At 45.1% G+C, this 17,846-nt stretch overlaps 1 protein-coding gene across 16 annotated transcripts in view; it reads right to left on the minus strand.

Moving 5' to 3' along the window:
* The window catches only part of SCML4 (Scm polycomb group protein like 4), a 114,525-nt gene that overhangs the window by 16,310 nt on the left and 80,369 nt on the right, over positions 1–17,846 (minus strand). For 11 of the 16 annotated variants that reach the window (XR_012378513.1, XM_073893727.1, XM_025863557.2 and 8 more), the window contains one exon: positions 5,803–6,093. The exons of 1 other annotated variant lie outside the window; for it this stretch is intronic. Coding sequence is in view for 13 of the 15 variants with exons in the window: in XM_073893727.1 (XP_073749828.1) it covers positions 5,803–6,093 (291 nt within the window). In the remaining 2 variants the exon portion in view is untranslated. Of the gene's footprint in view, positions 1–4; positions 1,974–5,802; positions 6,094–15,048; positions 16,633–17,846 lie in introns of those variants that run through there. 4 more of the 16 variants (XR_003206234.2, XM_073893733.1, XM_025863517.2 and 1 more) reach the window with 4 other exon arrangements.

The raw sequence follows: 17,846 nt of genomic DNA on the forward strand, positions 1-17,846 counted from the left end.
AGCCTGACTAATCCTCAAATTTTAATCAGATTTTTCTTTCTTTTTTTTTTTCTAAAGATTTATTTATTCGTTTTAGAGAGAGTGTGTGTGTGCAGGGTTGGGGCGGGGGAGAGGCAGAGGGGAAGGAGACTTCCTACTGAGCAGGGAGCCCGAGACACACAGGGCTTGACACGGGGCTCAATCTGCAGACCAGGAGATCAGGACCTGAGCTGAAACCAAGAATCCATGCTTAACCGACCGAGCCACTCAGGTGCCCCTCAGGTTTTTCCTTTATTCCTTCAAGACCAGCTGACGTGCTGTATGAGAAGAGAGGACGCCTGTAGAGACAAGGAGAGACCACAGGCCTGAAATGAGGCCAAATTGGGCTGGATCCTTCTCTACCACCACAGACACTGTGACCTCTGGGCAAGCAACCTGACCTCTGCTGGGAAGCTTCCAGCCACTCCTTCTCTCCACTGCCTCTTCCCAGTCAACTCCTGCTTCCCTGTCTGGCTGGCTCCACTGTCACTTCCCAGGGAAGCCTTTCCCACCTGCCTGGAGTAGGCTCAGCGACCCCTCCCTAGCCCATTCTCTCAGAGTGTCCATACTTTTCCTTTGGAGCAATAGTTTCAGTTGTCATTAAGTTTGTGCAATATCGTTAATGTTTGTCTCTGTGGAATTGCACACTGTCAGAGAACAGGGCCCCCGTGTGTCTTGCTCACAGCTCCATCCTTAGACCCGAGAGGAGCCCTCAGCATAGTATACTCAATCAGTATCTGCTGGCTGAGCAAACTCTCTCCTAGACTTAGTTGCCTCACCTGTCAAACACCTACCATGTTGTGAGGATTAAATGGGATAATGTGAAGCATTAAACAGTAAGGGATTAACCAAAAGGTAGTTGCTATTCTTCTAATCGCTATTATATGTCATCCCGTAGTGGCCAATAGATTTGTCTTCCTAAAGTCCATGGCCATCAACTTACTTTCCTCTTCAGAAATGTCTGGCTCCCACAGACTAAAGCCCAATCTGCCTGACATGGACCCCAAATCTCGCAGCGTGATTCCCCTCAGCAGTTCTGAACAAACTCTCTTCTTTCCCCAGAATGAATAAGCCCTTGTCATGCCTTCACCCACTTGAACTCCTTCACACAGAGTGTGGGCCCCATTCTCCTTTTTCTGACTGGGTGGTCTCTCTGTCCGTCACCCAACACCTCACCCAATGAAGCAAACTCTAATCCATGGGAAGCATTTGGGTAGTAAAAACAATGTCATATTTACTTCATTTCTTGATTCTGAAGCTTGGACCAATTGTGGTTGGGAATTCTATAGCATGGCCTATTTAATGCAAAAGTTAGGAAGCTTTTGTCATCTGAAAACTTTATAGCTCTTGGTGCTTATATCTAGGATGAGAGACAGGGAAGAGCTCTCAAATTTGTAGTATCAGGAAAAACCAGGGAAATGTGAATATGTCCCCTCAGAGCCCACTGGCATGGCAGAGGCCATATGTAGAAGACACGAAGACAGCAGGAGGCCAGGGTTAGTACTCATGGGAGAGAAAAGGCTGAGAGGTCTGTCACATCATCCATCTCCACCCTCCTGCCTGCAGCCCCATGCAGTTTTCTGGCTTGTGTTTTAAACCATTTTGATTAGCACCACAGGGGAAAATCCATTTTTAGGTCCCTTCTAGGGTTTATGACTTGGGTCAAACCCTCCTAAACAGGTACAGTTTCTTAACACCAACTACTTACACTTGGGATGCAATTCCAGAGCAATAATGGAGCAGTTCCTTGGGCGGAAGGAAAACTTACCAAGCCTCCAGAGGTCCCACAGCAGGTGCCCAGACTGGCAGCCAGGTGACAAATGGGCAAGAGGCCAATGGTTTTCTCTCCTACTTTAATATACTGCCGCTCAATTCAGCATGGCTTATTTCTTTGGGTTCCAAATGTGTTTAACTGTGAAAACTCGGTTCAAGCAAAACATACGCAGAACCCCACTCTGCAAATGTGAAGAGGCCCTGGTTAAAGAGGGGGGCGTTGGAATCCTGTCTGTTCCCATCTCCTCTTCCCTAGCCCCCAGAACCTCAAAGGGACCTGCTGAAGCCCACTGAACATAGTTTGAAAATGCCTGGGGTAATTTTGAAAGACGCAGGCTTTGGAGCCAGTTAGAGTAAAATCCTGGCTCCACACTTGAATGACCTTATCTTGATCTTCACTTTCTTTATCTGTACATTGTATAAAATAATACCCACTATAATAATATACACATGCCATAATAATAAATTACAAAATATAACTTGTAGGAAGTCATAAATAATGTATGGAAAGTGTCTGGCTCATAGTAGGTGCTCGATAAATAGCTATTTAGTAAATGCCTCAAACAAGCAGGCCCCTCTTCTGGGACTATGGAGGATTCGGAGATGAGCAAGGGACCTCACAAAGCTGAGGGTCTGGTTCCTACTATGGGACAGGAAGGAGGAAGTACTAGAGATGAGGGAACAAAGTGCTACAGAAGGAAATCGAGGGAACGAACATTTCTAATCGGGAGGTGTGGTTGAGACTGTCGGTCGCCTCGCCAGTATCTTTTTTCCCACTTCTTCCTTTGTAACGGAATCCCCGATGTCCAGCTGGGATCATGGTTGCTTAGAACGAAACCATATTTCCCAGTTTCCCTTGCAGCTGGTGGCCACATGACTACGTTCTGGCTAATGAGAGGTAAGCAGAGTGGAACCCCGTTTCAGAGAGTCAGAGGGGTCGGCACTGCCCCTGTCCCCTTGTTCTCCCCATCCTCTTCCTCCACCTTGATGCTAAAATGAGCACAGCTGGCTGGCTTTCTGGTATCTGTGGTTCCATTTAGCATACCGGTTAAAGGAATCTTTGGAGAATTTGAGAGTGAATGTACCTACAAAGGGTAAATACTTTTATTTTTCTTCAGTGTGACACAGTGGCTCAACAATGAACTTCAGCTGCTACATCCTGCAGCAGCTGAACTCTGAGGAAGCTGGGTGGCTGTGTGATTTTTGAATATTCCACAGCCCAAAGGGGTCCTGCTAATTATGAACAACTCTGATTTGCTGGGTATAAAAGTTCTCACTAATATTTCTAAGTCGTTTAAGAGATAGTCAGTATTCAGGATACAGTTAGTGATTTGCTTGGAGTGGAAGGTAGCAGGCACTGGTGGGCTCCAGCTCTCTGATTTTACCCAACATCCTGAGAAGAAGTCCTGAATGAGTGGGGCTCTCCCAGGGAGCAACCAGAGCTCCAAGGAGAGGGCTCTCTCCGAGCTGGTTCCAGGGGAGGGTCCGGGCCTCCCCTCAAAGCAGACTCCTTAGACAGCTAATCAGGGTATCATTCCAGGAAAACAAAGGGCTGGGGGGTGGAGATGAAAATGAAAGACAAGAGGGTTGTTGAAGCTGGGATGGAAGGACATCCCAGGATTCCTCTAAGAAGAGGCAACAGGGACTAGGGGAGGGAAGCTACCTTGAGATCCCTTTGAGGGGGTCCAAGATTCCCCTCATCTAGGGGCACCAGATAGACTGGGATGGAGCAGACAATTCTTCAGCTAGTGCTAGAAGTTCTCTTCATCCAAATCATGCCTTCTTCTTACTGCCTGAATCCTACACGTAAGACCTAGGGCCTGATACTCCACCAACTTGAATGGAAGAGAGAGTAAATATCTCCTTTTGAAAAAGTGTTAACACTCTTAGGATTATGAGTTGAGTCAGTTCAATCAGGTGATGTCCTATGATCACTGCCCTGAGAAAATGGGAATTGGGTTGAGGAGAAGAGGTTGAGAGGAAGAGACACGTGAAGGGCAGAGGGACACCAAGATGAGGGGTTTGAGAACCAGGGGCAACATGGGGGCACTGGCATCATGATAGGGGCACAGAGATAATGAATGTTTACTGAACTACTCTATACCAGATGTTACACAAACTCTGGGGATAAGCCTAGGAAACAGCTGGGGCCCCCTCTTTTACTTTAAGATGTTGATTTGTGCCAGATCTTGTTCTCTTCTCTTGTTCTTAAAAATCAGGTGGAACAATGTCTCTCCTCTTTGGAGAATGGGTTCTGCCCGCTCAAATCTTCTGCCTGGCTGATGGCTCTATGTGACAATGTTGGGAAGTAGTCTGCAGGATGCCTCTACGTTTGCCAAGAGCCCCCATGGCTGAGGGATTCTGTGCTCTTCCCCTCAGAACTGCCTTTCCCTGTGTTTCCTGCCCACCTTTCTATCCTCAGCCAGGAGAGGCTTGTGTGGGATGGGGGGAGGTCCTTCAGGGGAGCACGTGGAGGATGTTGGACCACACAAAATAGCTCATCACTGTGGCTTCACAGGGCTACTGGTAGAGAGAGCCACAGCTCAGAACAAAGACGTGGCTTGCCAGAGAAGACAGCCAATCCACTGGGAGGCTCCAGAGGGGCAAGATGAAGACTCCCTGACTCCTGGGCCTGGGGACTCTTCTCTTCGGCAGTTTTCAGGTGCAGAGCTGCTGGGCTGTGATCTGTTGAGAGGTGGGCTCACATGATCTGCGACTGCTAATGTTTATTGAGTTCTTATCATGTCCTTGGTCTTGCATTAAATACACATATGAACTTATTTAATCTTCCCAACAAACCTATGAGGTAGATGCTATTGTTATCATTCCAATTTTACAGGTGAGGAAACTGAGGTACAGAGCAGTTCAGACTTGTAAAAGGTCAGTCAAGAAGTGGTGGGTCCAGGATTCCAGCCCAGAGCATCTGGCTCCACAGTCCATGTGATTATCTACTATGCTCCACAGCCTTTGTTCATTAATGCAATACTGAAGCTTGAAAATGATGTAAAAAAATACATAATTCACAATGGATACCAAGCTGTCCCTAGAATGAGAGCAATTTCATGCATTGCATTCCGACAAGGTATCTTTAACGGGTGAGACAGAGGTGGTATTACAACCAGCACTGTGGAAATATTTAACTCTGGTTCTGTCCACATATTTGTATCCTGCATATGTCACCCACTATGCAAGAGAAGATGCTTTACCGACATCTGGTTCTTCTTTTTCCTGGCACAGAGTTGACCTACACCTTCCAGAGTCCCTTACAGTTAAGTGTGGCAAAATGGCCAGCTCTTGCCAATGAAATGTGAGTGGAAGTGAGGTGCATAATTTCTAGGCTCTAGGGAGGAGTGTGTGCCTTCCCTGCTTACTCTTTCCCTTTCTACCCGCTACGTGTTGGGGGCACGGAGGCCACAGGGGATAGCAGGGCCACAAAATGGACAAAGCCTAAGTCCCTGAACTGGGATGCATCTACCAACTGAGAGCACCCACCTTGGACTCTTGAACAAAAAATAAATTTCTATTGCATTTGAGCCACTGTACATTTTGGAGTCTACTTACTCCTACAGCCTAGCCTACTCTAATATACCACTTTCTTTACTGTGGTCAAAGGTTGAAGTTAATGGCCTTTAAAAACAACAAAAACCGGGTGCCTGGGTGGCTCAGTTGGTTAAGCGACTGCCTTCGGCTCAGGTCATGATCCTGGAGTCCCGGGATCGAGTCCCACATCGGGCTCCCTGCTCAGCGGGGAGTCTGCTTCTCCCTCTGACCCTACCCCCCTCATGTGCTCTCTCTCTCTCACTCTCTCTCTCAAATAAATAAATAAAATCTTTAAAACAACAACAACAACAACAACAAAAACCCATGAAAGTGCTTCTGATTTCCCAGTGTTCCCATGTTCAGACAGCACAGTTCCCCCCCACCCCACCCCCTTCCCCCTATATGTAGTGATCCCAGAGCAAGGGCCAGGGAGGTTAAAACATGGGGAAGCCAGAGCATGCGTTACATTACCACATCGGTTTCCTTCAAGAGAGGTCCCGTTTCTCTTGGGGCTGGAGCCTGGGGGCCTCAGTCCAGGTGCCAAGGGGCCTCCAGAGGACATGGGGCTGGAGCGGGGACCACTGGCCGTGGTGACCAGGCCTCCCCCAAGGTGGCCATCTCCAGAGTTCTGCCTCTTGCAGTACAGCGAGGAGGAGGTGGGCAAGGAGCCCCTGTGGCTAAAGGCGGAGGCAGAGGGGTCCACGCTGTAGCGGTTCATGCCTACAGGGTTCACCAGGCACTCCTCAGTGGTGGCTGTTTTTGCTAAGCAAGAAGGCAGGACAGAGAAGAAGAGATCAGAGAGCAAGTCAAGAGGCTACCTGACAGTCTTGGCAAATGTTTCCCCAGCAGCACTGGTGCCACTATCTGTGGGGATGAGCGATGAGAAGAATGGACCCCACATCATAATCCCAAATAGTTCACCTCTCAACAGACTGAGACACTTGCCTCACCAACAAAGCATATTATAGTAGGGACGGGAGATGAGCCCCTCTGTGTTCAGAGGAAAAAGTGATTATTTTAGTTATTGATGACTTGAAAGTAAAATTCAAAGGTCTTTCTCCTTCCATGCAGTCTCTACCAGCTTGCCTGAATCTCCCTGCTCTCTTTTCTCTTTGCCCACCAACACTGCCCTCCTCACCCGGCCCGGGATGCTTTAGAGAGATCAAGCAGGAGTCACAATGTCCCTGAGTTAAAGAAACAATTTGACCTGGGTGGTGACACAGGGGCAATGGTGCTTCCTCCCCAACACTTTCAGTCCCAAAACACATGAGGGTACTGCCCTTCCCCCAAAGCTAACAAACTGGGGATGCAAATGCTGATCTGGTCAACCCCAGGGTTCTCCCTATCAGCTGCAGATGAGAGATAAAGAGCCAATCAAAAGTGCAGGGGGAGTAAAGGACCTAAAGAGTCAGCCAACCTCATTGTCAGCTCCCCTTTGCCCAAGTAAATCATGACTTTCTACATTTTTAAAGCTCAACCTCAGCCTGTTGAACTCAGTCTGTGAGCTATACTTATGGCCAAAAGGTGTGGGGTGTTTTGTTATATTTTTAAGGACAAAGTTTAGGGGAATTATGGGGATAGAAAGAGGAAGAAAAATATCTTAGGAATTCCTTCTCTTCAGCCCCTCCCATCCCAGACAAGATTGTACGTGCGTAGTCCCATCAGTAATCATGTCTATACCACATATGGTCAAAACAGATCTTGACATCCACAGAGAAAATGTGCTAGAGTAACAAAAACCAATGGATCCTCCAAGGTTAGCAATGAGGAAACACATTTGAGGCCACAGGATCCAGACGTCTTCTTCATGTATGAATTCTTCCCATAATGTAGATATTGAAAGATTAAGACTTGATTTTTAGGGGAGCTATCAATTCTTCTCATAGATGGGGATAAATATGAAACTTGCCTGGAAATAAAAGCCATTGCATATGGGATGTCACTAAAGCAGCGCCTAGAGCAAAATTTATAGCTGTAAATACTTACATTTAAAAAGAAGAAAGATCTCAAAATGATAACCTAATCTTTCATGATAAGATAGTGGGGCAGGGCGGGGAGAACAAACTACACCTGAAGCCAGCAGAAGGAAGGAAATAAAGATTGAAGCAGAAATTAAGTAAAGACTAGAAAAACAATGGGGAAAATCAATGCAACCTAAGCTGGCCTTTTGAAAAAAATCAACAAAATTGACAAACTTTACCTAGATTGGCCAAGGAAAAAAGAAAAGAGTTAAATTACTAGAATCAGAAATAAAAGAGATGACATTACTACCAATTTTATAGAAACAAAATGGATCATTAAAGGATACTATGGACAATCATATGCCAATAAATTAGGTAACTTAGTAACTGACAAATTACCAAAACTGACTCAAAAAAATACATAGACAATCTGGGTAAACCTATAACAAGTAAAGAGAATGAATTAGTAATCAAAAGCTACTCACAAAGAAATCCCAGGCCCAGAAGTTTTCATGAGTAGATTCTACCAAGCATTTAAAGAAAAATTAAAACCACTTCTTTACAAGCAAATTAATACAAGGAAGGGATACTTCCCAACTCATTCTATGAGGCCATTATTACCCTGATACCAAAACCAGACAAAGGCATCTCAAGAACAGAAAACTACAGATTAATATTTCTTATGAATATGGACGCAAATATCCTCAACAAAATGCCAGCAGATCAAATCCAGTAACATATAACATGACTTATACACCATGACCAAGTAGGATTTATCCCAGGAAAGCAAGGTTGGTTTAACAGTCAAAAATCAATAAATGTAATACACCATATAGATAGAATTAAAAAAGAAAAAGATAGTCCAATTGTCCCAATAGATTTGACAAAATTCAATGTCCTTTCCTGATAAAAAACACTCAACACACTAGGAATAGAAGGGAACTTCCTCAACTGGAGAAAGTGCATCTACAAAAAACTTACAGCTAACACCATAGTGAATGGTGAAAGACTGGATGCTTTCCCTGCTAAGATCAAGAAAAAGACATGGATGCTTATTCTTACAACTTCTATTCAACATTTTACTGGAAGTTCCAACCAGGGCAATTAGGTAAGAAAAAGAAAGAAAGGGCATCCAGATAGGATGGAAGAAATAAAACTATCGCTTGTATGTAGAAAATCCTAAGGAATCCATTAAAACATTTTTGGAACTAATAAATGAGTTTAGCAAGGTTGCAGGATACAAGATCAATATACAAATATCAACTGTGTTTCAGATTAAACAATCTGAAAATGAAGTTAAGAAAACAATTTCATTTATAATAGCATTAAATAGAATAATATATGGAGGAATGAATTTAGCAAAAGAAGTGTAAAACTGAAAACTCCAAAGCATTGTTGGAAGAAAGTAAAGAAGATCTAAATAAATGGGGAAAAATCCCATGTTCATGAATCAAAAGACTGAATATTAAGATGGCAATACTCCCTAAATTGACCCACAGAGTCAATGTAATTCTTGTCAGTATCTCAGCTGACTTCTTCATAGAAATTGACAAGCTGATTCTAAAACTCATGATTTTCGAGGGACCAAGATGAACCAAAACAATCACGAGGAAAGAACATAGAGCCTTCACACTTCCCAATTCCAAAGTTGACTACAGAGCAACAATAATGAAGACAGTGTGATTGTGGAATAAGAACAGGCAAGCAGAGCAATGGAATAGAATCGAGAGTTCAAAAATAAACTGTGTCTATGTTCAGCTGATTCTCCACAAGGGTGCCAAAAATCATTCCATGGGGAAAGAAAAATCTTTTCAGCAACCAGTGTTGGAACAACTGGATATCCACATGCAAAACGATGTCATTGGACCCTTAATTCATACCATATACAAAAATTCATTCAATATGGGCCAAAGACCTAAATGTAAGAGCAAAAAGTTACAAAACTCTTAGAAGGAAACATAAGAATAAATCTTCATGACCTTGGATTTGGCAAGATATTCTTACATTTAGCACCAAAAGCATGAGCAACACAAGAAAAAATAGGTAAATTGGACTTTATCAAAACGTAAAACTTCTGTGCTTGGAAAGATAACATCAAAAAAGTGAAAAGATTACCCATGGAATGGGAGAAAATACTTGCAAATCATATATCTCATCAGGGACTTGTTTCCAGAGTAACTCAATAAAAGTCAATAAAAAGAAACCAAATTTAAAGATGGGCAAAGAACCTGATGAGACCTTTCTCCAAAGAAGATATACAAATGGCCAATAAACACACAAAAACATGTTCCCCATCATTAGTCATTGGAGAATGCAAATCAAAACCACAAAGAAGTGTAACTTTCCACTCATTTGGATGTTTATAATAAAAAGTCAGATAATAACAAATGTCGATGATGTTGTAGAGAGACTGGAACCCTCATACACTGCTGGTGCAAATATAAAATGGTACAGCCTCTTCAGAAAACAGTCTGGCTCTTCCTCAACCAGTTCAAACTAGAGTCAGTCACTCTACGACCCAGCAATTCCACTCCTAGGTATCTATCAAAAGAAATGAAAACATATGTCCACACAAAAATTGGTACATGAACATTTACAGAAGCACTATTCACAATAGCCCAAAGGTGGAAATAACCCAAAAAGGCAATCAACTGATGAATGGATCCACAAAATGAGGCATATCCACACAATGGAATATTATTCAGGCATAAAAAGAAATGAATACTGATAACTGCTACAGCGTGAATGAGCCTTGAAATATTCTGCTAAGTCAAAGAAGCCAGTCACAAAAGGCCAGGGATGAAGTGATTCCACTTATATGAAATGTCCGGGACAGGCAACTCTATAGAGACAAGAAGTCGATTAGCGGTTGCTGAGGGCAGGGGGGCAGTGGGGAGAGAGGGTGCTGGCTAAAGGGTATGTGCTTTTTGAGGTATTGAAAGTGTTCTACCATTGTGGTTGCACATTTCTGTGAATATACTTAAAACCACTGTGTTGCACTCTTGTATGATAATCTCAATAAAGTTGTTTAAACAATTCACTGCAGAAGCCTGGTGCTGGGTCTGAACACATTCTCAGGAGTGTTGTTATACAGGCAAGTCCGGCCAACACCACTTTGGCCACCATGACACAAGTAAGCTGAGCAGCCTCAGTGTACGCATGCTCTGTGCTTTCTGCTTCGTGGCCCGGGGATGCTGTAAGTGGTCTTCAGGGACCTGGAACGCCACACCTGCTCCTTAATGACCTCTATTGCATCTCTTCCATCCAGATCAGAAGACAGCAGTATGAAGTTTCTAAAAAGGCCCAGGCTACAGAGCTATGTACGAGGCTGCCTCCTGAACGGAGTGAGGAAGAGGCAGACAAACACTGAGCACCTACTATGGGTTAGCACCATTCCAAGCCAGTTAGCAGTAAGGCTGTCTTCATATCCCCTTTACTGGAATGTTCTCAGTATCGGAGATACTAATCGCTTCTGTGTCCCTAGTGGCAGGTGCCTTGGTGTATGTGAGGAAGCTACTCACAGTGTCTGGCATAAAGAAGGCACTCAATAAATAGCTATTGAGTAGACATTTGGGCCACTGTTAGCAGTGAGGCGGCCATTACACAGAATATGCATTACAATACAGATTAGAAAGGATTATCGTGGATACATGATAAACAATGATAAAAAAGATTTAACTAAAACATTTATTCTGTTTATTAAATATTTTAAATCAAGATTAAATATGTCTACGTGGTTCTGATAGTGGTAAGGTAGAGAATGCAGACAATTCTCCAACCTGTAATATAGCTGGAAAATACAGATGCGGATGAAAGATCATCATCCTATGACGACGTGCAGAAACGGGGAACAAGGGAACATGGACTTCATTGGTTTAAAAACTGCTGACGACCATGAGTGAGATCAAAGGTAATAAAAGCCAGCTTCTGGGCTGGGATCCAAATGAATTCATCAAAAAGTAAAACCGACTTGAGAGACCATTAGGCAATAGCCCTCTACCCAGCACAGGATACACCCATTATTCCACAGGCAGCAGGTGAACAACCATGGAGACAGATCCGCAAGCCCCCCACCGCTGCTCTGCTTAGCCTGTAGCTCCCAGGAAGCCTGGGAGTGAGCAGCATGTTCAGGTGCACAAACTAGGGTGCCGTTCAGAATTGATGAGACACATCTGCTCAAACCTGGTTAAAACAGCCTTTTCCTCACCCTTATAAATAGGGGTGCTGACACTTACATCATACCGAAGTGTAAAAATGACTGATATCATGAGGCCATCATCATTCACCTACAGGACTGAAAAAGAGACTGCAAAGAGCAACTAGCCCAGCATTTCCCCAAGTGTCAGGTGTGTCCCACTGGTGGGACAGCACATGATTTTAGGTGGGACTTTGGTGTATTCATTTCCTAAGGCTACAGAAGATACCATAAACTTAGTGGCCTAAAACAGCAGAAACACATTCTCTCATAGATCTGGAGGCTGGAAGTGTGTAATCAAGGTGTCGGCAGGGCCATGTTCTTTCTTCTTCTTCTTTTTTTTTTTTAAGATTTATTTATTATTTATTTTGGAGAGAGAGAGTGGAGGGAGGGGCAAAGGGAGAGAGAAACTCAAGCAGATTCCATGCTGAGCGTGGAGCCCAACGTGGGGCTTGATTTCACGACTCTGAGATCATGACCTGAGCAGAAACCAAGAGTCAGATGCTTACTGACTGCACCACCCAGGTGCCCCAGGGCCATGTTCTTTCTTAAGACTAAAGGGTAGTATCCTCCTTGTCTCTACCTAGTTGCTGGTGATAGCCAACAATCTTTCACAGTAGATACATCCCTCCTACCTGCCTTCATTGTCACATGGCATCTTCCCTGTGCCTCTGTGTCTGTTTCCAAAGGTCTTAGGAAGACATCAGTCATTGGAATAGGGCCCATAATCCAGTATGACCTCATCTTGATTACATCTGTAAAGACCCTATTTTTTTTTCTTTTAGAGAGAGAGAGAGAGAGAGAGGGGGGGGGTGGGGGTGGGAGCAGAGGGAGAGGGAGAGAGAAAATCTTCAACAGGCTCCATGCCGGGTGCGGAGCCTATCTCACAACCCTGAGATCATGACCTGAGCTGAAATCAAGAGTTGGATGCTTAACCGACTAAGCCACCCACGCTCCCCAAAAGACCCTATTTCTAAAGAACGTTCTATTCACAGGCAGAAAGTTAGGACTTGAAGGTGTATCTTTTTGGAAGACACAGCTACAGGGGAACATGATTTTTTATAGTCATGTACTTTAGTGTTATAGCAATAAAATATAATTAGCCCATCAAACTATGATTTCACCGATACGGTATCATTGCTTAAAGTGACTAAGAGCTAAAGTTAAAAGAAATGAATCTGTTCAAAGGAACATCTTGAGTAAACACTTTTACAATTGTTATATGGACATAGCAAAAATTGTGAAAGGTGGTGTATTAACCCTGGAATGCACTGAGTTAGTACCAAGCCCTCTTTTCAGGCTGGGTGGTAAATAAGGAAAAATAAATGAGCCTCTTATTTAAAAGCTTCCTGCAAGAGATTTTACAATCTCCCTCACAATTAGCTCATTGTACTGCAAATCTTACTGCCTAAAAGTTCCTCCTTACATCTACCCCCAATTCCTCTTGCTTTAGTTGAAAAGATGACTGCTGGATACATCACCTTTCTACTATTTAAAACTATGAAGTCATCAACATACAGGGAGAGAAATTGTGGGTATGCAGAACCCTTAGGAACTAAGAATTTCATCGTGTGACACATGGATTATTGTGTCACCACCACTAAAACCACCACTTAAAGTCTGTAAAAAGAAGGACCAGATCTGTACCCGAGGAGGGAATTGCACTTTTCAGCGGTTTTGTGGCTGACTGGTGAGTGAACACCAGATGGGGCCAGCAGTCTTGGGATTGCCAGGCACGAGTGCCCCGTGCAGATCCAACCCCTGTGTACAGACTCGCGACCGACCACAGGGCGGACAGGTGAAGACGTTCCCCGGTCCTTTTCTCCTGATTTCTTAGAAAATCGCTTCTCATCTGAAATGAGCTTGTCATCCTGGCACCTCTCATTAAACAAGAGGATCCAACCCAGCCTCCATGTAAGGCCATTTAATCTCTGTGGAGAACATCAGCTCAGCAAAGTGGGATAAGGGAGAGGGGTCTCCTGCACTTTCTTCTATAACCTCCCTGCCTGTATACAAGAGACAAAGGATGCTGCTTGGAAAATCATTACATCTTCCCTCCAGGGAAAGGAATAATCTGCTCTTGGACTATCACAGAAGCAGGCTTAAAGAGAAAGGCAAACACACCCATGGCGCCATCCAAGACGTCTGCCGCATTTTTAGGGTTTCATGTCTTGGGAACTTTTCAGGGCTTAATGTCTTGGGAACTTTTCAGGGCTTAATGTCTTGGGAACTTAATGTCTTGGGAACTTGGGAACTTGGGAGAGCCTGGTGTTCCTTTTTCACCATTGCTGCTCTGTGAACTACGTTTTCCCCCAGCCGCTGTACAGAAAGCCTGCCCATTAGTGAAGCCAAAGAACACTCTGGAAGAGTTCAAACCCACTGGAGCCTCAAGGGACAGCCATTTGCTTCTGAATTTGAACTGTGTCTAAGCCTCCCTGTCTGGGAAACAAACTTGAGGGTCAGGCATGTGTGGGCACCTCCCTCCTCCCTCACCTCTGCAGAGCCTTCCAGATCGCCCGCCCGATAAAGCCCGTTCCCGCTGCAGCTCTGGAGGGTCTGGCAAGAGCACCTGGAATGTAGAGAAGGTCCGAAGAGAAGCAGGAAGAGACAGAGGGACAGGAAGAAGAAAGCCAAGAGCCAGAGAGAGAAAGTCCCAAAGCAGCAAGAGCAGCACAGCGAGGAAAAGGGGGGCTCACGTGTATAAAAGTGCAGACACTCCTGATGGAGTTTCAGTTCAGGCGGCGGCTGACCCCTTGTCCTTTAGGACCCAAGACCGAACTGCTCATAGTTGGGTGAACCTGGCCTGTTTATTTTATCCAAAAAAGTGAAGCCAGCACTTTACTTGGGTTCTTTAACCAAATGAAGCCCTGAAAAGCAACAATACGACCATCTGCAAAATTAGTCTCAAATAATACCTATTCGTGCAGTAATGAGCCCCAAATTCCAGAGTCTTAGAAACGATTCTTTTTCAGTACGGACCGTTCTTTCCACCAGCCTCTTTCACACACGTGCACACACCCCCCCACCCCCCCCCCCCAACTCCCACCTTATTTCCCCACACCAGCCATAACTTCTCAACTGAAGGAGCAGCTGCGGCACACAGTGAGCCCTTTCTATAATGGGCGCGGCCACCTCCCCCCAGGCCGGGAGCCACTGCCTTGCTCTGGACCAATTGCCCGCCGGTCTGCCCAGGCCAGCGGGCCATACAGCCCTGCCCAGGCCGGCAAGAAAGGCAAACCACTGGGTCAGTGGCCACAGCGCCGCATGTGTGAACAGCTTGGCTCGGCGGCTTGAGGAGAAGGCAGCTGCACAAATCCCAGCCCTGAAACCCAGATTCCGAAAGGAAGTAGCCCCGTGGGCCCCCTACTCTGCCGCTCCAAGAGCGACGGCGAACAAGGTGCCACCCTCTGGGGGTGCAGCCAGTAAGCTCCCGTGGCAGAGAAAGAGCTACAAGCGGGGAAGCAGAGCGCAGAAGGGGGCAGGAGGGAGGAGAACCCGGGAAACAATAGCAGGTCCCCAGGGGGGCTGCCCTTCCCCTCCTGAGGGGCCATTGCTTCCTACCTTGCGTGGCGGCCTCCCGCCTGCACCCCTGCTCCTCTCCGGCACCGGAGTGCCCAGCACGTGCTCAGTGCCACGGCAGGAGGCAGAGACCCTCTAAGGACTTCACAGTGGCAGAAATCAGCAGATTTCCTCTCTGCCCTCCAGGCTGCCTCTCCCTGAGGCTCTAGTGGAGGTTTGCGGACTTTCTTTGCTCAGGCTCAGTCCCGCCCTGCGTCTTGCTCAGATAAGCTCATCATGTTTTCCCTCAGGGCCCTCTGTGGCCTCCGGTCCCAGCCTTCCCGGTTCAAAGGGCACCAGGCCACACCACCTAGGAGGCTTAGCATTTCATTTGCTTCAATTAAATTTTCCATTAACTTGGTCTCTGGCCAGTATAGATTTTTCCCTTTAAGCTTGTCTCCAAGTTCAGATCACTCAGCCCTCAGAATCAACCTTATGACTCCCCTCTGGTCCATTTAAGTACATTTATATATTTTCTCCCCTAATGAGATGCACAGAAACCAGCCATAATTTTTAATGCCTGACACCTGAACTTCGGCAGTCCTCTCAAATGTTTCTGGTTTGCCTAAGACTTTGTTCTAAGTCTATGGGTTGATTTCCTTCTGTGGAAATTTTGCCCGAACACAATTTTGCCCAAAGTCAGCCGTTTGGGATAATGAATGCCCTTTCGGTCTCAAGAGGAGAGCTGGTTCCAAAACACTTCCCATATGGTCTTGCAGCTTTGCCATGCCTCTACTCCAAATTCTTATGGCAACTCCTAACAGGTGGGGGAGGGTGAAGGTAGGGGGGCACCTTCTGCAATCATGCTGTTTCCTCAACAGCCCCACCCTTTTTGGTCTTTCTAGAACTTCAGGGAAATTAAAAGTGGTCCTCAATCAGGAAAATGTTGGAGTCACCAGAATAGAGGACACTTTGTAAGTTTTGGTTCTAAATGGACATCCTGACTTTCAGGGTAGCTCATGATACTTTCCAGTATTCCTAATACTAGTAAAGCAAGCTGCCATGTTGTGAGATGCTCTGTGGAGAGGCCCGTATGGCAAGAAACCAACAGCTCATGGGAAACCAACAACCACATGAATAAGCTAGGAAGTGGATCCTTTCCTAGTTGAGCTTTGAGATACAGCCCGGTGTGAGACCCAGAGCCAGGGGACCCAGTTAAGCTGCACTTGAACTCCTGATTCACAGAAACTGAGATAATAAACGTTATTTTAAGCCACTAAGTTTTGCGGTAATTTGTCACACAGCAATAGATAACTGATACAGATGGGAAAAGGGCATTTGCTTCATTTCTCTTGACTCCGCATGTCAGTTTGGAAATTACAGTGATTGATTCAGTCACAGCGAGGATGTATCTGCCATAGAATACCTGTTCAATTCTCTGCCAGAAAGTTTATGGGATTTTTTTCAGCAAACGGTTTACTGCTTATGTATGAGACCCAGACACTACCCAGTAATAGGAGAGAGTTCAGGAAGTTCATCTCAGAGTGTTATATAGTGACTTAATTGGAACATTCATGCATTTAACAATAATTATTGAATACTTGTGCTTCCTCAGTATCTACAGGACTCAAAAGAGAACATAAACATAAGCCTTGCACTGCAAAGAGTTTCAGTAAATTACTGAACATTGAAAAAATCGATTTTAAACTCCACAAAACTCAGGCCTTTTTCATGAGTTTATATGTTTCCCCTTTAGCTCAATTTTTTTAAGATTTTATTTTTTTAAGTAATCTCAGCACCCCATGTGGGGCTCAGACTTACAACTCTGAGATCAAGAGTTGCATACTTTACTGACTGAGCCAGCCAGGTGCTCTACCTAGCTCGGTGTTTAAAATATGTACGGATATTATAATTTAATGAATGATATAATTGGAAACACAATAAATAAATTTTCCTAAATGAAATAATGACGCCCAGGGGCAGAACTAAGATTAGGAGTCCTACCCTGGCAAACACTCCTCATCTTATGCTCTAGGAACACTAGCTGGGCTTCCCCTGGACCTAGCTGTCTGAAAATACAGGAAGGCCTCTGTATTTGCTGTGGACCTGGTAGACACTCCTCTCTGAACTTTTCCATCAAAACTTCCTCAGAGGATTCTTTTTTTTAGATATATATTTTATTCATTTATTTGACAGAGAGAAACACGGCGAGAGAGGGAACACAAGCAGGGGGAGTGGCAGAGGGAGAAGCAGGCTTCCCGCGGAGCAGGGAGCCCGATGTGGGGCCCGATCCCAGGACCCTGGGATCATGACCTGAGCCGAAGGCAGAGACTTAAGGACTGAGCCACCCAGGCGCCCTCTCAGAGGATTCTTAACACCTGAGCTTGGTATTGATACTTTGTTCTCCTCCCAAATGACTCTCTTTCAAGCCTAACAGAACAGCGCAGTTTTGTTAACGTGGCCTCTGGCTGTGACAGGGCAAGCATAGCTCTGAGATATTCCAATCATTGACCTGCACTGGGAGACAAGCAGCTACAAGGGAATCTGGTGTAACGCACCTTCCTTCATTGTTGTGGGGTTTTTTTTGTTTGTTTTGTTTTGTTTTTTGCCTCCATCATTCCCCATATTATTTAAAATATTACGTTGAGGGGTGCCTGGGTGGCTCAGTTGGTTAAGCGTCTGACTCTTGATTTTGGCTCAGGTCATGATTTCAGGGTCATGAGATAGAGCCCCGCATCGGGCTCCAGGCTCAGTGGAGAGCCTGCTTGAGATTCTCTCCCTCTCCCTCTCCCTCTGCCCCACCCCCCCAAATAAATGAATAGATCTTTAAAATAAGATACCAGGTCAAACTATGCCTAATG

This window comes from Callorhinus ursinus, unplaced genomic scaffold, assembly GCF_003265705.2.
Source record: "Callorhinus ursinus isolate GAN/ISIS: 27379988/994484 unplaced genomic scaffold, GSC_fseal_2.0 scaffold6, whole genome shotgun sequence".
In the NCBI taxonomy this organism is placed as follows: Eukaryota; Metazoa; Chordata; class Mammalia; order Carnivora; family Otariidae; genus Callorhinus; species Callorhinus ursinus.